Source organism: Hesperophylax consimilis, chromosome 12, assembly GCF_061612785.1.
Source record: "Hesperophylax consimilis isolate HC1 chromosome 12, BYU_Hcon_1.0, whole genome shotgun sequence".
Lineage (NCBI taxonomy): Eukaryota > Metazoa > Arthropoda > Insecta > Trichoptera > Limnephilidae > Hesperophylax > Hesperophylax consimilis.
The window spans coordinates 1,206,136-1,229,801 of record NC_142847.1 but is presented as its reverse complement, the minus strand read 5'-3'; the positions used below and the strand labels follow the sequence as shown (position 1 = coordinate 1,229,801).

The window sequence follows — 23,666 nt, the reverse complement described above, 5'->3', positions numbered from 1 at the left end:
AAGGCTGATGTAAGCGTAATGTTCACGATCAAGAAAGGGACGCTTAGATGGTTTGGCATGTAGAGCGAATGAGCAAGAATGGAGTGTAAGTCGGGGACGCCCGAGGAAGACATGGCACTACCAAGTGAATCAGATACTTGAGTCGGGCCATGTCAAGAGTCGGAATAATAGAAGAGTAGGTATGAGACGATGTATGAATGTGAATGAGGCAAGGAGTGTTCACACAGCATTTTTAAGAAATATAACGATCAATATGCCAGAGGCCTGAAGGGTTAATGCCCAGAACGCCATTAACGTATATTATAAGAACAGAATAATATACATATATAATACTAATAATAGTAATGAACTGTGGAAAATTGTGCAAAAAGTTTTTTAAGTAGGTATCTTGTAATGTATATATATATTAAATTAAATAATGTATCATATATGTACATATTATATCAATAAATATACATACGAGTATATAAATGAATATATATTTATTGGAAATTATTATTTTTTTAATAGGCATTTTGTTCGAGGAACGAACAAGGGTTGGGAAAGTCGTATTTTAAAGGGCTATTCCACACAGATAAAGCATGGATAAAGCCTATGGCTTATGACAGGCGAATGCGATAACACAATGTGTAAGGTTAATTCACAGTCAGCTTACCGGGTGGCGAACGAAGTCTGCATCTCGGGAATCATCTGTCAGCACTGGAACGGTGATCCTTGTACGGTAGCACTCGGTATGTTGAATTGGATTGCGATAGTTGCGATAAAATACGTTTAAGGGATTATTCCGATAAATAACCGGCGAGAGTACACACATTGGTTTTGACAAGACGAACGTTTCGATGCGATTGTACGGCTCACGGCACTCCGTGATTATAGTTGACGTGTGTGAATTCAAACTGTACAGTTCAAAATCTGACCATACTATTGGTCAGCACACGGCCTGTCAAAAGCAAATCGGCGTGACGGAACACATGTTTTTTTTCCAAACATAACGGGAAACAGTTTTTGTGCCTAATAAAATGAATGAATTAAAAACATGAATAGATCTACATGTAAGTATTCAATATGTAATAAAATGTTATAAAAAACACATTAAACGTAATTTTATTTTTCACTAGATTATTGACAATCTGTGAAAAGACGATAAACGCACCTAAAGGGTTAATTATTGGAAAACATTGAAACACGTTTTAATGGGTCATGGAGCTATCTCGTTGGGTTTTACCACCTTTTCGACATGTAGCTATACTCGTATTGATATTTGGAATTCGGGTTATTTAAAATTGCAGACGTAGTTTACCGTAGATTAAAAAATAACAAACTTTATTCCTTGTAGTTTAATTATTAGAGTTAATCAAATATGGGTTTCTGATGACGTCAAAGAATACTGTGTGACGTCATGTCGACGGTCGCATCTTCATACCAGTGTAAACCGGTAGATGGTTGGAATCGGTTCGCAAATATTGGTGGTATTATTAGTACAGGGTGGATAGACAGATAGATAACCAACATTTTTTATTATGCTGTATTACTTTCCATCCTGTATTTATTTCACTTAAAACGACTGTAGCGATTTTTGGCATATTACGCCAAGTTTGCCAAAACGTTTTGAGCGAACGCTTGTCATAATGCGACATATTTTAAGAACCTAAAAATATGGGACACCCTGCGAAAATATGTGAATTCATTGGCTTTAAACCGCAGTAAGCAGTTTCAGATGTTTCCAAATTTATATTTTTAAGAATCATATTAATTAAATAATATGTTAAATATTATAATGATTTGTATCATAATTAAATAAATATGACACCAATCGCTCGAGTGGTTAAACCAGAAATTAAAAGCTAATACCAATTTATATTTTTTTACTTTAACTACACATAGGTTCCCTCGGGGCCTATGTCATCTTTGGGGATGCTGTGGGAAGGGTATTTTAGAGGAGAAGATGGATTAAACATGGGTCTTGAAGAGACCCATATTGTCGGGGGAGGAAACAAAGAGTCCAGCAAATCGTTCCACAGCCGAGCTGTTGAACTCCTGTGAAAATTGTCAAATCATGTACTATTTCCCAAACAAACTGATTATTTTTGCATTTTTAAATATCACGGCACTCTTTAAGGATGCTTTATTATTCATTCGTGCAATTTAGACTCAAATAAACGAATTACGCACCAGTTAGTCATCACTTAGTAGCTCTATGATTTAAACAATATATTTCGCAATTTTTTAGACCTGAATTGATTTATTTTCAATTTTATTGGCTTCATAATAATTGCATATAAGCAATACAAAAAATCGATGGGTTTGCTCACATGCGTCTCTTAAATATCTTTAATTCTGTATGAATGTTTTTTTCATTATTATCATATCACCCTGAAGGGCGATTCCAGTTATACTTAAGGATGAAAAATTGTCCTTAATTTTATAAAATTAACGTATTTTTGGGTGACATCAGAGAGAACTAGAGTCGCAGTTCGCGAAAAAATCGTTTATTTTAAGGTGAAATACAATTTCTTATCTTTAAGCAGAACCTGAATCGCTCCTCGGTTTCCTTCATGCCTCTAATCTAATAAGCTATATTTTGTACATATTTACTTTATTAAGCATACTAATTTCGTCTGTCTGTCTGAGTGATTGTAACTCTGGTGATGAATGGTTAATGAATTCAGATTTGATTTCAATTTAATTTCTATGAAACATCTACCTATAATACAGGGATTAATAACTTTAACACGTGATTCCTGACATTATTTGGGGAAAAATGTTTTGTAGAAAAAAATGGTTACCTGAGACCAAATTTTTCATTTAACATTTTTTACTCTAAATAATGTAATGAATCGCTGGTTAAAGTAATTCAAGTACGTCTCTGAACCCCTTGTATAATATTTTAATATAAAATTATTTTTATTGTCATTTTAAAAATCGAAACTGATTGAAAATGTCAAAAATTTAATTTAAATCTCATCATTTTCACGGGTCTCAGATATCCAATTTAATAAAATAAAATATATGTAATAAATAAAGAAAAACGTTTATTTCCAATAAAAATTTATCTGAATTAAAATGTTCAGTTTTACCTTCCCCACGCTGTACAAGAGCAAAAATGCAAAGTAGCATCTACCTAGCAAGGGCAACCTCTCAAGCGGGGATGAGCAGAGAAGAGCCAACATGAATTTATGCAATGACGTCACGGTGTTCATTATTAGTGATGATACATAAATAAACACACGCTCGAGGAAGTCTCAGTTGGTCGTTGGTCCTGTACATGAAACTCGACCCTGCTATAAAATAGTAGACTTTGTAACAAAACTATTTATTTTTGTTGTGAGTTTTGTTCAATTTACTCAATTTTTTCGTGTGAGTTTGTTCGTAGTGTTTTTTTTTGTGTTTTTATTTGTGTGTGGATTTTTTTAATAACTGTAAGTATTTGAAGTTACACTTTAAAGACGGGGCTGAATTTGAACCATTCAATAAATTTCAAAGTTAATTTTCAAGTTCTGTCCAAGTTCTGTTTTTTGTTTCATAACATGATGAATTGATTAAATTCTGTAAAATAATCCGTCCTTATAAAATCGTATTTTTATACGGGTTACGTTTTCTTTAGTTTTTCTGTATGTGTTAACCGCATTAGAGTGTCAAGTGATTGGAACTAGTCGGTCTATGTCATCCGCTATTTGAGGACATCCGTGGTGAAGGGGAAAGACTTAAGAGAATTTTATTTGATGGTTTTGTGGTATTTCACAATTTATAAATTTAAAAATAATATTTAGTATACTTGCGGCACGTTCCAGAGTGGAAGATACTCTCAGTATCGCCCTGGTGAAAGACTACCATTCAGAATTGAAACGTTGCTTTTAGCCGTGATTGGTGATCAGATCTGATTAGCCAGATACTCCCCCATCTTACTCTTCCCCATCTCCTTCCCTCCCCACTAACTTCAGCCATGCCCCAATTGGCGACGCCATAGTCTCACAGGATCCAGACGATTGGGAGCAGTTGGGACTCTTGTGCGGTTTCCTTTTTTAATATTATTATGTCAAAACATGGCGCGAAGAAAATACGCTAAAAATATCCGTTTTTTTAAAGAAATAGCTGCTAAAATTTATTATTTTCCATTTCCGAAATTATTATTTAACTAACGCAAAGGGATAAAATGTGCATAACAACCGTTTTTACAGAAAGGTAGGAAAGTAACTGGCTATTCAGATTTGGTCACCAAACACGGTCAAAGCCATTTCCCGGATTTAATCACGCGATATCTGGCGTCAGCCTTACCCCTATACTACGGAGGCCGTTCGAATTAATCCCAAATTATTGACCTAAGAACCGGTTTTAGGATCACAGTTTCATATTTGCAATTTAATAAGATAAGACAAAAACTTACCTTCAAACTTTCGTTTTAATCGATTTTAATTTTAACGAAATAACTGTGAAATAAAATGCATTATTTTCCACTGCCGGAAAATGAAAATTAATACATGCTTATGTAGCTGCCAAAAGTTTTTTTTTTATGTGTATATTAAGGATCCGTAGTAAGCGTTCAAATATGGTTTTAAAAGGAGATACCTGAGTTCGAGTGTTCGAACGGGAGTGCATTATACAGGGTTTTCCAATAAGAGGTGTTATTTTGAATATTAATAAAGGAATTAATGATTTTTTATGGCCAGAATTGGATGGTATTAAACTGGACAACGTTTACTTTCAACAAGACGGCGCTTTGTGCCACACAAGCAACGAAACCATTGATCTTTTACGAGAAAAGTTGCCGGACCGTGTTATCTCTCGAAGAGGTTATTACAATTGGCCACCGAGATCTTGTGATTTAACACCTTGCGACTTCTTCTTTTGGGGCCACGTGAAAAAGAAGGTCTACGCCAACAGCCCAGCGTCGATTCAAGACCTCAAAGATGGAATTCGTGAGGCTATCGAGGACATAAGGCAGCCACTTTGCGATTTGGTTATGGAAAATTTCATGAAAAGGATATAGTCCTGTAGGCGTGGTCGTGGTGGTCATTTGACGGATGTTATTTTTCACTATTAACGCCATACCTTCTTCTTTATAATAAAATAAACATGTGATCATTTATATTAAAAATGACATTTTTCTTTGAATATCAAAATAACACCTCTTATTGGAAAACCCTAGATTAGAAAAAACGATCATAATTGTAAAAAACGAAAATATTTCATAAAAGAAGACTTGTTTGAAATAGATCAAAAATCTCACGACGAATGCTTAAGTTGCATTTAGAGATGCACTGTGATTTTTTTCATATCTATAATATATTAAATAAGAGATTTAATTATTTTCGGAGCTTACTTTGTAATTTTTTTCTACAGATGGAATTTCATATAATTACCTTTTCGGCATTACATATGTATAGATATTATCTCATGTTATAAATTGGTAGAAACTCGAAATGCGGTGGCTTAAGCGTGCTCCCATTTTCTGTACATTTACCGTTTTTCTTAAAACCTACAAAATATGTTTTAAAACGCAACAAACATATCTTATTTTGAGGTCAGTACATCGTACACATATTTTATGATTTATAATAACGTGAAATTTTTAGAGATTTTAACCTATGTTTTGAGTAAAGAGAAAATTAGTGTTTGTACGAAAAATTGCATTATTAAGGTAAAAACAAATCGTTAAAATTGTGATAGTCTAGATAGATCTAGAGATTATATTCACTCGAGCGATTGATGTCATATATATTTATTTACATTTTTTTTTACTAATATAATTTTTCACAATATTAATATGAAAACATATGAAACTGCTTACAGCGGTTTAAATCCAATAAATCCACCTAGATTTTACCGTTTATCCCATATTTTTAATTTCTATAAATTCGGCAAGCGATCGCTCAAAACGCTATAGCAAACTTGGCGTAATGTGCCAAAAATCGCTCGAGCGATTATAATAATATATGAGTTATAAAATGGTAGTGGCTGGTAACACTGTACGCTATTTTGGTTAATATTTCCCAACCCTACTTCAAGCAACAGACGGTAGATACGCATTTGTTTATTTTAGCGATGATTCTTGTTCATGGATACTGTTAAACAACAAACCTTGTAAAACAGCTGATCGTAATTTAATAAGTTAACCCTTCAATTCTCTCGGAGAAGTCGGAGAATTTGTGTTCATTTTCGCTTCTCAATAAAATCCAAATAAATGCGATATTTTCCCGTAAAATGTTTCGTAATTTTTTCTCAATTTGGTTTCATAGAGGTGTACATTTTGATTATTCTGTGGTTAACTCGTATAGTTTAATATACAGTTTGATGCTCTGTCTTTTTAACACCGTTTAATTCATATTTCTAACTATGACGGTAAGGGAAACACAACCATTTGTAGGAGACTATATGAGCTGTTCCGAAAAGCGAACAAATTTACTCCACGCAAGGCTGTTTGTCCCCAAAACCGAACAAATTAACATGAGGAGTTAAAACCGACAAAATTTTGAACTGCTCAGAGCCGGTGAGAATTATGCAATGCTTTAAGTTGGTAATATTTCTTCATTTTGTGAAACTAAATACAATATATACGGAATAGTTTTTTGAAGAAACTCAGTAAACGCCAAAGATTTTTTTATCATCCAAAACAGGTGCCTACGAAAAATTACAAACTCTGATCACCGGGATTCATGTAGACCAATTTTTAAAAATATCAAACTTCTGACAGTAACGGACATATATATAATGGAATTATGCCTGTTAGTACGATCGACTCCAGAAAAGTTCCCACAAAAAAAACTCAACGCATGAATACGCTTCAAGGTTCACAGAAAACTTATGAATCCCAAAAGCAAACAATACTGTATTTCAAAAAGGACCACACTACATGGCCATTAAAGTATATAACAACCTTCTACGTAGCATCAAACAAATGACCGACATACTCAAATTTAAATCATCACTAAAAAAAATATTTCAAACAAATAACCTACACCTAAAATGAATTCCTTGCATAAATTAAATACCTCTGTTTTTTTTATTTTTACTTACTGTTTTTTGCTAACATGTAATTGTCGGGTTATGTAATATAATGTGTATTTGTTGGGTTAGCTGGAAGAAATAGGATGTAACCTATAACCTATACCCTTTGTACTCTGTATTTTTGTGCAATTTTGTGTAAATATTTTTTTGAATTTGAATTTGAATGGTGATGAGAATGATATTTTTTAAGAAAGTAAAGTTTGGAATAAAGTCTGGCAATCAATTATTATCACTAAACACGGTTTCAGCCATTTCAAGTAAAGTTTCGATTTTAGATTATGATTTCAGCAGTCAATTATGTAATAATTCTTAAACTAGCCTAACTTTTCTAGCCTTATGGAAACCAGTTAACTATAATGACAGTTTTATGAAGACCATCAATTTCAGGTAGCATTTTATTCTAATGCAAACGACTCTAGCCAAACCTGAAAAATAATTACAGTTGTCTGCGAGGTTGATCAATTCATTTGCATGCATATAATTTTTATTTCAAGATTGGCAGTGTTGGATGTGATATTTGAACAATTCATAAAATTTAAAAGATAAAATTCATTTTTTGTAAAAGTTCTATCCAAGCTCTGTTATTATTTTATTGTGATATTTCTTAAATGACACTACTTAAATTGGTGTTTTATAGAAGATTTTTTTTTTTTTTTTTTTTATAGTGAATACCTCACAAGAGTCCCAACTGCTCCCGTCTGGAGCCAGTGAGACTATGGCATCCCCAATTGGGGGATGTTGTGAGGCTGAAGGTAAGTGGGGAAGGGAAAGAGGAAGGTGGGGAAGTACCTGGCTATTCAGATCTAGTCACTAAACACGGCTAAAGCCATTTGGAGCAACGTTTCAATTCTGAATGGTGGTCTTACACCAGGGCGATACTGGTAGTATCTTCCACTCTGGAACGTGCCGCAAATATACTATATATTATTTTAATTAATTAATTGTGAAATAACACAAATTAATCAAATAAAATTTATTTGCGCACGCCGGGTTCGAACCCGCGACCTTCGGAATGGCAGTCCAATGCGTTACCACTGGACTATGCCGGCCGTCAAACATGATTTTGACTTTGAAATTTATTAAAATTTTTCAAATTCTGTGGAATAACCCGTCCTGAATTTTATTTTCATTCCACAACAAAATTATTATTACCATTATGAATACAACATTAAATAATAATTAAATATTATGAATAACATTATTAATACAACATAAAATAAATAAATAACACCATTAATAAAACATAAAACCAATATATAACACTATTAATACAACATAAAATAAATAAATATAAAATATTAATACAACATAAAATAAATGATTATATAGTTGTAGGTGACGCCTGTTTGTTCGTGATTTTGACATTAAAATTTGATAACATCTCGAAGGTTGACCAATTTAGAGCGACGGCTAAATGATATGTTGTACGGAACATCAGTATTGGCGAATGGAGGTTATCACTTTTTATATTCAGAACATTAATTAATTACTAGCAGTTAAAAACCCGCTCCGCGGGTTTTTTTGAGTAGGCTGGGTTTATAATAATTAGGAATTACAATATCGTTAGACGGGAAAGACCAGTTGAGTGGGAAAATATTTAAAAGGGAGTTTATAAAAAAATTCTTGTTAATTATATCTGCTTTTATATTAACATATTTCCTCGTTTCTAAAATTTCAAAATTATTTATAGTGAAGTATTTTAAGACCTGAAAAAAACAAATAGCATATAACCATAAAACAATATATCCATAAGACAAATAGCATTTAATAACGGTTATTCTAATAAATTGATAGTTGAAATACTAAATAAAAACATTAAACATATTCTCCTCAAACGGTCTTTCTAAAGATAGAAATAAACAATGGTGTAGAATTCTGTTTGTGGATAACGATACTTCTAAAATTATATATAAAACAATCCTGGTACTATTCAACTGGCGTTTTACACTAATAACCATGAAGAAATATATTCTTAATAATAAAGATAGCATAATTCAAACAAAAAAATCCGGAGTTTAAAAACTCAATTGAGATGATTGTAATTTCTTTTACAAAGGTAGAACCAATAGAAACTTTGAAATCAGAAATAAAGAATATCGCAGGGCTCTAAATGGAAATATTGAATCTGAGTTTGAAAAATGATTACACTTTTGATAAAAAATTCAGGTCTTAAAATACTTCACTCAGGATATAAAGCATCGCAAATAAATAATTTGGAAATTTTAGAAATTAGGAAACATGTCAATATAAAATCAGATATAATTAATAAACAAAAAAATATATAAATAATAATGAAAAATGCCATTACAAAGTGATAAGCTTCCAGGAGAAATCTTCTTATTGAACGCTTGTTAATCGTAAGTAGTCAAATATTGTGAGCTGCATATTTAAATATTCGCGCCATTCATTTAGTTGGTTTTTATACCGTTAGAGGTGCGCTCTGTCGGCCATCTAATCTATAGCCGTGCGTATCGGCCATTGAAGGAACGCGTGATTTTTTTATAAACGTCAAACATAATCACGTAACTGTGGATAATTTTCACTGTAATGTGATTAATCCAATTGATTATGAACTTTCTGAAACATATTTTCTTCGATATTATCAAAAAATTATATGAGCAGAAACGATGTTTTTGAAGAAATCTCGTATTATTATGAGGCGATCCTATTTTAGTATGAAATCGTGTCTTAATTTTCAAGTTAGCTGAATTTACCCGAAACAAACAATTTTAATTTGACCAATCAGAGGGCCTACATCGTCCAGACGCAAGCGTATTAATACTATCAGATTAACTATTAGTAAATTAACTGGCTGACGTGTACACGGCGTTTCTCAGGATTGTAGTAAAGTTTTGAGGTTGGGAAGTCTAGTTTTCTGGGTGAATTTTTAAGGTGGAGATAATATTATTGATTATATACTTCCTTGGACGTCCTCGACTTCTACTACCACTCAAACTACTCTCTTAACACTCCTGGCACTAATAATAACAAACTTTGAAAATTTCAACGAAATCGGTCCAGTAATTTTTGAGTCTGTAGGGGACAAACAAAAAAACATTAATTTACTACGTAATATAAACTTCAGTACAGAAATTCAGGTACTAACTATTATATTTATTCCTCACTGCCCAGAATACTTTTAGAGGGAAAAAATTATACCGAGTCAGTGGACATCATTAATTTATCACTTGACAAATACAAAAGATTGTTACTAAGGCAGCTTAGTTATGTATAATAAAAATGTACTGTATTAATTTATATTTTTTTCTATTTATATGTAAAAGCCCTTAAAAATTGCGTTAATAAATAAATGACGTGCACCCATGTTTCATGTTTGGCTAAAATTATATTAACCGTGTTTGGTAATCAGATCTGAATAGCCAGGTACTTACAAACCTTTTACCATCTCAATTCTTTCTCTCCCACTTCAGCCTCACAACATATTTAAATTTATTCTCACTGGCCCTGGGCAATTGAGAATCTAATGCGAAATTTACGTAAATTCGCAAAAAATATTTTAAAAACGTTTAGGTTGTAACAATATTCAAATTAGTTTTATTTTTATCTCCCCGCCAATAAAGTTCCCTGGTAAACAAAGTTATTTTTTAAGGCGATCACTATTTTGATTAATCTTTATAACGAATACATTGTACATTATGAATACCAAAAAATATGCTTTAGATAAACTGAAGGTTTTCCTATCCTTTCGCTTGAGTTTCTACAAATAAAAAAATAAATTACTCAATAAAAAATATAAATGTTGACTACTAAAAAATATTGTTTTTCAATAGAAACGTATGAACGCGTAAAGGAAACAACTTTTAAAAAATACAGTATTATAGCTAAGATTATCTGTGACTTGGTTAACTTTTTTGCTTTCTTATAAAATACTTGAAATCGAACTTTTCTAGACTCCTTTTGTCAAGCGATTTTAATGCCTATTACATGCAATATAAGGTATACCAAGAATATACACATTTCTAAAATAGAGTTGGAACCTCCCGAGAAATGAATATGACATAAATAATCAAAAAACCTGTTGCCTATTTTATCACAGATAAACAAACAATTAGCAAATAAGTGGTCTGTACATTCGTCTGTACATTTGAAATGGAGAATCAACATTGAATGCGGCACTGTTCGGAAAAAAAACCTGTATTTGGTACTTAAAACTAAATCCTAAGCAATTAAACTAGATTGACAAGAAACTAACATGAAATATAATTTAAGATTTTCACGGCCAAAAGTATTTTTGTTATTTGTTTTTGGGGTGTTAAGCCGTGTTGCGCTAACTCCTTCTTTAGCCAACGTTTCGGACAGCATTGCAGTGTCCATCATCAGGGCAGATGTGTAAAGTAAATAGAAGGTTGGAGCTGGCAACACGGTATCACAACCTCATACATAAGCTCACATTTCACCACAACCGCACAACCTTAAATTACACATCTGCCCTGATGATGGACACTGCAATGCTGTCCGAAACGTTGGCTAAAGAAGGAGTTAGCGCAAAACGGCAACACACCCCAAAAAAAAATAACAAAAAAAAAGAAACTAACATGGTTTACTTAAAAGTATTGTGATTAGGGCCTTGTGTAAAGTTCTACAGAAACAAAGTCATAAGCCTCACAATAACGTAATGACCTAAAGGTTCAGGACTTCTCCACACCTACATAGTCTTAATAATAAAGATTTCCTAATTCGGCGGTATAGCTACAATCGTTACCCATAGTATATTAATTCCAGATTTTTTTAGACTTTATTTAAAACCTCAAAAACACGGTTTTGTTACTAACTGTATACATGTTATTTTTTGGATAATCTCTGTACGTTTGCCAAGTTTAAGCATTAATTATTTATGAAATTATACTTATAGAAAAAAAACGTAAAGTACGCTTCAAAAATTATGAAAAAAACATTTGGTAAGACACTTAATACACGAAAAAATACAAGTGTTTCTTTAAATGCTACATTATATATTTGTCGAGAGTTAATTGCTGTATTTTAAATAGATCGTGTTTTACTAAATATTTTCACTTAAGCCTATTAATTACAATACTTTTTTTATATTAGCGCAATCCCGCTAACATTCGTATTTATAAATTTTCAAACCATCTTCTTCTTCTTTTGTTATGCTTACTTTGGAACCTTAATGCGATGCACCACTTCGTGTAACATTTGGAAACGGGCGGCTAACAATAATACTCTTTATGTAGATGGTGAAAAGGTTTTAATTCCCGCCGATTGTTTTTTACGTAAGAAAAAAAAACAGAAAGTGTGTTTTATTTTATTTGGCGAAGTTTATGCATAAATATTCAATGAATTTGGGTCAATTTCCAAAGAACATAATTTTCCACATTAAACAATAAAACTATATCAGAAAAAAGGTTTTTAAGTAGGAGATTTTGAACATTAAAGCATTTTTTAAGATTTGATACTTTATTTTTTACTGAGCTTACTTACTTACTTACTTTTTCGAAGGCCGAGATATTTGGTACTCGCGGTATTTAATTAAAGCATCGATTTCTAAGCGATCAATTTTTGAAATCGAAAACGCATGATTTTGCATTACTTCATTTTAACCCTACAAACGCGCGGTGGCTATCTGTCAAGTCTGGTTAATGTGTAACCCATAAGGATAATTTGCAATAAGATATATGAATACATTGAAAATATGGCATGATGATAAAACACGGTAACAATTTCATCCTTCATGGCATCCAAAGTTTTGTTTTGTATTATGGCATGCCTAAGTTAAAAAATTTAACCAGGTTTGTTATCGGGTGTTAGTATCATAGATCGACGTATTGTTTGTCATCCTTCATATAGGTTTTTCTTGAAGATATTCTTGCGTTCCACTACAACAGTTGCACGTGTTTTTTGAGGCAGGCTCTTGCAGTGTCATTTTATTACTTTATTTATTTTTTATTGATACATTATAATCATTTTTGTTTAAAATATGATTTGGTAGTGTGAGCCTCACCGGGTGCTCCACCCGACCTGGGGCCCCCTATTTATGGTCCTACTAGCTCTACAATCGAGCCTGAGGAAGTTTTAATAGTTATTTTGGTAATTATCGGTTAGAGTTATACCAGCTCTTTTAATGTGAGAACTGTCCAATTACGCTGTAAAATATGTGTTATCCAAACTGGAAACGCAATAAACATAATTTAAGCAAAAATATTCAGAAGAATTTTTTATTTTACTCCTCGTATATTTTATTATAATTTGTTTCTAAAATCTTACATAATACATCAGAAATATCACACAATCATGCTTTACATTTTAATTCATTTTTTTTCTCAATACAAAGCAATTAAATATTATTTTTTATATGCATACGCACGCTAATACTATTATTAAATATTATTTGAAGTCATTCGCCTCTGTATATTGCCGCTAAGAGTTTTCTGATTTTTCTCGTTTTTCTCAATTTGTAACTATAAATAAATGATTTTCAATCATCAAAAATAATATTTTGGGGTTACCTGTGCGACCTGCAATTCTAGTTCAATAAAATCAAATTTGGTTTGAATTTAAGTGTCATTTTTCAAAATTCCAACTGATTTTGTGAAGATTTAAGCCAAGCGAAAATTAGTAATTTTGAATATTGCAAATTTATTAAAAATCTCTTATAATTATTCGTAAAAACGGGATTGCAGGCCCTTGTAATGAATTAATTTCCTAACAAACTTTTAGTAAAATACGAATGTATAATCACGTTGTCGGAACACATGTTTACGAAAATTCTATTATTTTCGCATTTCGTCATTGTATGTTATCAAGCTGGGCAAAAATAACTAAAAGTTTTTAGAAAAAGGTCTGTAATCCCGTTTTTTACCGGGTTTATTAATATTTTTAAGAGATTTTTAATAAATTAGCAATCCTCATTTTTCTCCGTGTACCTACCTATGTTTACTATATTATATAATTTAAATTGTCCTTTTCAAAATCGGAACTGATTTTTCAAGAACTCACATAAGCCTGTGATTTTTCATGGGTCTGCGCTAGTTATAAATAAAATCAAAATAATTGATACCTGGATTCACAATTTTGGTATAGGTACAAAACTTTCTTGCAAAATCTCAATACAAAATAAAGCCATTAAGTGACAAGTAAAGATGAGGTTCAGGGATTTATTTTGTTATTGTATCGCCAATATCATGTCTATGTCACTGAAGACATTGGTAGTATCCTGTAAATTATTTCTTTGCTTATCGGCAGTTGACACCTCACCATGGCAGTCGCCCTAAGAATCCTGAGCGGTCTCCTGTTGGTTAGCCTCGCCCTAGCCGGCAGCAAGTTCAAGACAATCCACGAGTGGAAGTCAGTGGAGTACAAGTTCCCCGATGATGGAGTCAAGGCTGCCGCCCTTGATAGCATGCAGTACATCCCTGGGGCGTCCTTCATCCTAGATGTGGATGTGCACTATAGAGCTCGTAAGTAACATTTTCACTATACATTTATTATTTATCTTCTTTTCCCTGTTTCCCTCGTTACCTACGTTTCTCTTGTTTCACTACTTTCTCTTGTTCCCTGCCTTACCTTGTTTCCTTGGTTTCCCTACGTTCCCCTTGTTTCTCTTGTTTCGCTAGTTTCCCTTAATAATAATATTTGGCTAATTTATATAGCGCCGTTTTCGTGAAAATTCACCTCAAGGGCGCTCGAACGTTGTTCCCTTCCTTCCTTTATTTCCGTTTTCCCCGTGTTTCCCTTGTTTCCCTTGTCCACTTGTTCACCTTGTTTTATATTAAAAATATTTTCAATTTGCATTGTGTCGGTACTTATCACTCTTACAGTAATTATAATAGTACTATCTAAAGTAATTTCCCACGTGCGGTATCCTGGCATTGCAAAATATGAACTCTACATATTGGTTTAATAGCATTGGCGATAGTAGACAGCCTTGTAGGACACCTCTGTCTGTAAGTATTTCAATGTCATTTGTCATTTAGCCGACAACTACGAGTGTTGAGTTCCATTGCGTATTATTTGTAATTTTGAATTTGTACTATTATTTGCCTTACTCTGCTGCATCTCGAGGTGGGAATTGGCCTCCTCCACAATAATGCTCTCTACCGGCGGTAGTTATTCGCCATTCTCTTCCAGTTCTCAGTCCTGCTCCAATCAATTTGGGAGTCGGGTATGGGTACCGCCACACCGGGAACCATTTATTGAATAACCAACTCCCCAGTCATAGGTCACCCCAAGTGGTGCCCGGGTTCATGGGGGTGAAGTTTGTTTAGGTCTTGGCTCCGAATGAGTTTGCCCAGCTGCTGCGTGGCGGGCCGGACCGGGAGCGACTGATTGAAGTAGACCTTTTGACCTCTCCAGCCGAACTTTTTCGACTCATCGCCTTGCACCGCAGTGGGAGCACTCCTACACTCATCATAAAATTTTCCTTCCCAGAACATCCTCTCCTTCCTTTCCATAAAAAGATCCCCACACAGCATCCCCAAAGATGACATGGATTTTTTCCGCTGGGCCTCCTGTGTGGAGTTAAATGCGTTATGTAAAAATATTAAAAAATAATAATAATAATATTTCTTCCACGCAATTAGTCCACCTCTTCCTTGATCTGCCTATACATCGCATCCTCTGGGATAGTCAAGAGTTTCGGTGTCTCTTCCTCCGGAATTCTCAATATAGGTTCAAAGCAGTTGGCATTAATTTCTTAAGCATTACTAATTTTATCTTCTCTTTTATTTATCCACAGTTCTATTGATAACTACTTGTTAACTGTATATCGGATAAACATGAGTTTTTTGCCCTTTGCAAGTTTCTTACCAGTAGTATGTCCTGGCATTTTGAACTGCGCAGATAATATTTCTGTTTGACGCAAGGGATATAAATATTCCATTAATATCAAATATCAGAGTGGGTTTTTTCATAACTAGAATAATTTATCTCGGATTTTTTTATTGTGTTATTCTATAATTATTATTCTTAAACAAAATTGAGAAGGAGGTAACATGTCCAACCCCTCGAAGCGGGACCACTTTGGTCGTGTACCGGATGTTATGATGGTTTTTAATCTATAAGGTATAAAAACCCACGATAAAAACACTGTGCCTCTGTAGTTCATACTGTTTATAATATTCTAATATCGTGCTTAGATGAAATAAGGTATTTAAAGAGATTAGCTTTCGTGAATATTGTTTTTTAACTCGTGGTCAGCACATTACAAATTCAACAGTTCGATTTAGAAATCTAGAAAAAGCGCTTTGTCATTAACCTCTCTAGCTAATGTGATCGCTTTTGGGAAAAACTCGATAGAGCTAGATTGGTTATATTATGTACATCAATGATAGCCATATCTGTGATAATGGTAATGTTCATTAATGATAGCCATTCCTGTTAAAAGGAAAACGCACCTACTCAGATTTTGTCCAATGTTATATTGAAATCCAATTTTAACTGGAATAACAAAAAAAAGTGAAGAATCGGGATGTAATTTCTTACATTTAATTTGTGCTCAGGTGTATTATATTACTTCATCACTGATGAAATTTTTTCTTGTTAGAGTATTAATGAAGGGACTCGTGATTATGAACAGGTAATATAATAATAATAATCTAAATAATTCCACGACTCTAGATCACATATTTATCAAAACACACAAACACATTATAACTAAATCTTCAACTCTAAAAACAAACATTACTGACCACTACCCAACATTCTACGGACACAACATCTTAACCACAAATTCAAAAGAATACTCTAACACTGTTGAAATAAATGAAATTAATTACAACACATTAAACAATTTACTTCATTCAGAAAAATGGGACAACATACTATCAATAGCTAACCCAAATTCAGCATTAGAATTATTTTATAAAACTCTAGAAGCTTATATTTCCAAGAGTACAAATAAAATTGTCATCGCTAAGAGAAATTATAAAAAAATTAACCCTTGGATCACTGTAGGACTAATAGCCTCTATCAAACAAAGAGATAAATTATACAAAGAGATGTTAAATTATCAAAAAGCCTGTCAAAAAAATAACACAAGAATTATGCCTTTCATGAAAAAGAAATATTTAATGTACAGAAATTTACTAAATAGGTTAATAAGAAATTGCAAAAAGAAGTATTATTGTGAAAAAATTGATAGTGCAAAAAATGATACCAAAAAAACATGGAATATTATTAATGAAATCACGAACAAAAAAAAAAGTATCAACCGATGTCAATGAGATTATAATAAATGAAAATATTATAACTGACAAATCGACTATTGCAGAAAACTTTAACAACTTTTTTACAAATGTAGTAGATCAAATACTTGAATCTTCTAGCAAAATTGATAATACAATACCCGTAGACTCATCTTTACACTTAGACTCAACTAACGATTCAATTAACTCCTTAGAATATTTTTCACCCATCACAACAGATGAAATTGATAAACACATTGACGGTCTAAAATCAACAAATTCTACAGGAATTGATGGTGTATCAGGTAACACACTAAAAAAAATAAAACATTACATTTTAACTCCATTGCTACATATTTTTAATATATCCTTAAAAGAGGGACATTTTCCCGAACAATTAAAAACCTCTATCATAATACCAATTCACAAATCAGGAGAAACGCACATATTAGACAACTACAGACCTATTTCCTTGGTCTCAAACCTCTCAAAAATATTTGAAAAATGTATCAAAAATAGAATAATGAATTACCTAGAACAAAACAAAATTCTGTCCCAAAATCAATATGGCTTCAGAACAAAACTAAGCACTGAAGATGCAATATTCGATCTGACTAAAAAATTATACACATCTGTTGATCAAAATAAAAAGAGTTTAGCTATATTCCTAGACTTAAGAAAAGCTTTTGATACGGTAAATCACAATCTACTTATTAAAAAAAATGAATCAAATAGGTTTAAAAAATGATACACTAAAAATTCTTACTAGCTATCTCAAAGACAGAAAACAAAAAACAAAAATAGGGGATTTTTATAGTACTGAAACAGGAATAAAAAATGGAGTACCACAGGGAACTGTGCTTGGCCCAATTCTCTTTCTAATATACATAAACGATTTATGTGATGTTATAATCCCTGGTAAAATTGTATCTTACGCAGATGATACAGTAATAATAGTGAATGGAAAATCCTGGCCTGAAACTTTTTTGAAGGCAACAAAATGTATTACATATGTCTCATCATGGCTAGAAAGTAATAGACTCTTCTTAAACTATAATAAAACATTTTACCTAACCTTTTCTAAAAATAGTAAAAATAAACCCCCTAATAACCTTAAAATTCGAATACATAACGTTAACTGTAATCAAGAAATATGCTCATCTTGCTTGGAACTCGGAAAAGTTGAAAAGATTAAATATTTAGGTATTGTTATTGATACAAAATTAAATTGGCAGTCACAAATTAATAATACCGTCTGTAAATTAAGATATCTTACATACACATTTTACAGACTAAAAGAAGTGCTCAATGTTGAAAAACTGAAAATTATTTATTTTTCTTTGGTGCAATCTTCACTCATATACGGAATAATAGGATGGGGCGGTGCGCTTAATGCACATATCAAACCTTTACAAATAATTCAAAATTATATCATCAAAGTTATGTATAGTCGGAAAAGAACATTTTCAACGGATGAGTTATACAAAGAATCTAAACTATTCTGTCTCCGTAAACTATTTATTTTGCAAACTATGAAATACATCTTTAAAAACAAAAATAAATTCGAAATAAATGAAAACAGAACCAACATTAGAAATAATAATGTATTTTATACTCCCCAAACGAACACAAAACAAATGCAAACACACTGCAGTTTCATTGGACCTCGTACTTTCAATCTTTTACCGAAAAATATTCAAGTGATAACTAAACTTCCTCAATATTTAAAAGAATTAAAATTATGGCTTTTCGACACAGCAGTTGAAACTTTTTTTATTTAATTTGTATCAATTTATGTTTCTCATAAAATATTCACCATACATTACAATAAACACTTATAACTTCACTATACACTATTATAAACACTTTTTATACAAAACGCTTATACAAAATGTAATCTTGTTTTTATTTTATATGCCCACAATTTGTTTATAAAATAAATAATATAATATAATAAACAATAAAATAATAACTTAAATATATTACCCACGCACAGGCTGCGCCTTAGTGGGTTCCCATTATTCTTATTGATTTATATAATATTGTATGTAATTAATGTAAAAATTGGGAAAAATAAAGGAATTAAAAAAATATATATATATATATATATATTATTAAAACCTAATGAAACTTCTCAGTTTCTACCCATCAAAGGTTACGAAAATATAATTATTGGGTACTTTTCACATACCTCACTAAAGATAAAATACGTTGGGCTACCAAGAAAAAGACCGTATAGTGCTCACTCGTAATCTTATTCACGCGAGTTTTTTTTAGACTGGCACCATTTTGTTCCAAACCTCAAAAACACGGCCAGTTTCGCATTTTTTGTTTTGTTACTAACTTCATGTTTCTTCGCGGTCTGTTTTTAATTCCATTTATATTCGGCCAATTCAATTGTGCGTTCCATATTTGCTGTTGTAAATCAATATTTAGATTTTCCCGATAGTGCTGCAAGTGGGTATTACTGCTTTTTTTTCAATGTAACTACGCAACAGATAACAATATTTGTCAAATCAACCAGATTGTTAACAAAGTCCGCCATCTCAGTATGAATGCGTTTTAGGATTCGCTCCTATTCTTGGGGATGGGGCGATTTAAAAATCTGTCAGCTTCTAATACTGCCGTATTACGGCCCCCGGCTTGATTTTGAGTAACGTTTTCTACTAACCCGTTCTTAATTGCTGTTCTGCATCCCATAAAGAAGAAATCACTTTTGTCTATCTAAGGTCGCTCATTATATTCATATAAATATTATCTTGTAGTGTGTATGACGTTCATTTAAGAATTATTGCATAGTTCCTCACGAATCAATAATAATAACTGTTATTTTCACATAGCACTCTCTTTAGGGTGAATTGCCTAATACAAAAAAAAAAAAAAACTGTTATTTTTTCATTGAAAATATTTGCATCCTGCCATAACAGTATCTTTATGAAAATAAAGGACTTTTTAATTAATCGTGTCCATCCACAGACAATTTTATTGTAATTTCCTTGTGTTCATCTTATAAAATATTATATAAACACAAATCAATATCCGCAGGGTATTTCGCGATTTATTTTTTTTCTAATATATTTTATGAAGTTATATAATTTGACATTTATATCTAGTGAATACCAATTCTAAAGGCGACGGGAATAAGATGAAAATAAGAATGTAGCGATGTAATTATATCATCAAAAATACTCATTACGGTTGTCCGTGCGTGAAATGTTAGTCCAGTGTGAAATCTTCCTGCGTGAAATCTGGTTCAACGAACGCAATTTGTTGGCTTTGAATTCAACTGTCATTTTTAAAATTGGATTTTAACGAATTTTTTATGGCGATTTCAAATTTGGAACTGATTAGTCGAGAATTCAGACTACGTATATCTCGTATAATCGAGTATTTCCGATTTTTTATAAAAAAAATTGTTCAGTGACCTTCCTCTTGTTTGGAAGGTCAAGTGTGCAAAATTTCATCAATTCAAAATTAAACCGTAAATTTGTATACAAATATAATCCACACCGTTCGACCGCCACGGCCATTATCTTCTATTATATTGAGTTGATTGTCACGCGCGGGCGGGCGGACGGCGTGCATTTGATTTTTATAAAATCTACAGTTTTATTCTGAGGTTGATGAAAATTCGCACACTGGAACTTCATAACAAGAGAAAGGTCACTGTTTAAGTCTGATTACGAAAAACTCTGAGTGAAGCCCGAGCAACGGCGGGGAGTTCAGCTAGTTCTTCATATTAATAGAATATAGGTAGGGAGATAAACAGATGTTTTAACATTAAGTTTTTAATGATAAAGAAGGTATTTATTAAAAAAGTAGGTCAGTGGTATCAATTCAATGTTATCCTTTCTTATCGTAGAATAAACATGTTTATTATGTTTGTTGTATTATATCTCCAGTGTTGCTCATTTATTTAGTACAATGCTATTATTTTTAACTGTTTATTTCTCGATATTTCATGTTTGAATTATAATTTTTTTAGAGACACATACAAAGTCCAAGGTCCTCCATTCATCAGGGGCTTAAAGTCAAACAAAATTATCTTCATTAAACATACAAATAATTCTAGGACTTAAAGTTTATTAAAGTTTTATGCAAAGAACATACCAATTATTCGAGGACGTTGTCTACAAAAATACATACCGATTGTATGTATTTTGTAGATAAATAACGTTGTTCGAATTTAAGACACCGAATTATTATTTTTTTGTGGATAACTTTATTTGACTTAAAGTACTAGAAAAAAAAATTGTATGTTTTTGGTAGATAACGTTGTTTGACATTAAGCCCTTGAAATAATAACGAGTAGATTAAATTTAATACAACCTGCATGTGGTGATTGCTCCTTTAAAGATATCGATGATCCACACATTTTCTGAATAAGAAGGTAGTTAACTGCAGGTACCGTAACTTAACTGAAGGTAAAAATCACCTTTAACCAAAATAGGGGTCGTATGGGTCCCCCAGGTATCACGGAGCGATAGTATCTCTTAAAATTCCATTTGTGTTTTCTAGCAACGTCAGGTATAAGTTAATACCTACTGATAACCGGAAATCTCCCAACTCGTTAATCATTAAATAATGCAAAAAGATGAAATGGATACATTTACACTGAAATAGATATATTATTTTTCTTACAAGTCTAAATTATAAGTCAACAGTCATCTACAGAATTTACTTTCGCCCGTTGTGCAAAGCCATACATCAATTCATGTTGATTGCGACAATAGCACAATTATTTTTTAAAAAACTTCTCCTTTTTGAAACATTAGTAGTCAAAAGATTGTTTTATGTTTGTTTTGAAATTTGCACTTTAGACATACTTTCATATAAATCAAAAGTACCAAAAGGTGATAATTTGTTCCTCTTCACAGAAAAGCCGCCCCGCCTGTTCGTGACCACCCCCCGGTTCGACATGGGGCGGCCCATGACCCTCAGCGTGGTGACCAAGGAGAGCGGTCCTGGAGGTCCAATGGTCAGACCCTACCCCGACTACAGCTGGCACGAGAACCAGGGGAAAAACTGCGATGGCATGACTTCAGTGCTCAGAGTTGCGGTAAGGGACTTTAATATGTACATGGTTAAACCACGAACCTCATAGGCCTTGGACAGTGGATTGGGCTATTCGAGAACAATAACATTTCTAACTTCCGATTTTATGTCCGGGTTAAATCTTCCCCATAGGAAAAACTAAACCCTTTCACACACTTTTCCACAAATGATCATCTAGTCAATCAACATTATGCAAGTGCATTATATAAGCAAAATAAATACATAACAAACTCCTAACAGGGCCTATAAATTCTACTGATCCCTCAAGACAAATATTTAAAAAATCTTTCGTTATCCTACATGTATTTAAAATGACTAATTTTTGCATCTTTACATATAAATTTTTTGATAGATCTAATACGCCTAAATTTTTAATGAGAGAGCTAGGTATAATGCCAGTAGCCGAAATAACGAATGGTAATATTTTTAAAGTCTGAGAATGCCAAATTCTTTTTATCTCATTTCCTAAATCTGTGTATTTTCTTATTTTTTCATTAACAGATTTTTGAAAATTACAGGAATTTGGAATAGCGACATCAATGTTATTTTTTTAAATTTTGTCATGTAAAACTATATCGGGTCTATTATGACTGTTCGGTCTGTTAGTATAGTTTTATCATAATATATTTTATAAAATTCGTTTATTCATTATTATTTATTCATTATATTTATTACATGTTTCTTGAAGGTTTTAGATTTTAGTGCTCTGAAGAAGCTACGGTTGTAGCAAAACCAGGTACATCATAAATAAAAGTGGTGTTTACCAAGTTTTTGTTTTATTTAAAATTATAATGTAATATCATAAAGTGTCTGACGAACAAATTATTATTATTCTCTTAATGTGCAATACGTACAAGGACAAAATCAATCTGAAGAAAATTGAATACGATCAATAGCTCGATTATTGAGTACCTACATAATGATTGTCATACAGAATAAATAAACGAAGAACGGGAAGTATTCATTATCATGTAGTCATTTTTCTTCTCACGGTTATTAATAATTTTGCAAATAAACAGGTGTTTGATATTCACTTGAAACATGCTTAAATTATAGGAATTTCCCAATTTACATTAAGAGATTGAAGTTTCTGCCTTGTGGCGATATTTCAATGTGATAATCACCTTGTTATGATAATATTGTGTTCTCGTGGTAAATACTGGACCATCTGCTTAAATACCAATCATTACTTTATTTATTATTTAACCAAATTTAAACGACTTAATTAGAAAAACACACAGAAAAGACAAAATATATGTCTGTAACTGAGAATCTAACTTTTCAGGTTGACGAGCTACCAATAATTGCGCCTCATTTTTTTTTTAATTTTAAGACCTTGAAAATAATACATCGTCGTCAATTATAAATATAATCCAGGACACTTACCACTTTTCCGAAAAGTTTTTAAGGACCAAATGTGTCTCTATTTTATTTCTCACGTCAAGG

The 23,666-nt window shown here is 32.2% G+C and overlaps 1 protein-coding gene across 1 annotated transcript in view; it reads left to right on the top strand.

Annotated features, from left to right (window-relative positions):
* Positions 1–3,247: 3,247 nt before the first annotated feature.
* The window catches only part of LOC149418987 (royal jelly protein-like protein), a 35,465-nt gene continuing 15,046 nt past the window's right edge, over positions 3,248–23,666 (top strand). Inside the window, exons 1-3 of the mRNA XM_089638025.1 lie at positions 3,248–3,419; positions 14,227–14,441; positions 22,043–22,224. Coding sequence (XP_089494151.1) covers positions 14,240–14,441; positions 22,043–22,224 — 384 coding nt within the window. The 5' untranslated portion in view covers positions 3,248–3,419; positions 14,227–14,239. The remainder of the gene's footprint in view (positions 3,420–14,226; positions 14,442–22,042; positions 22,225–23,666) is intronic.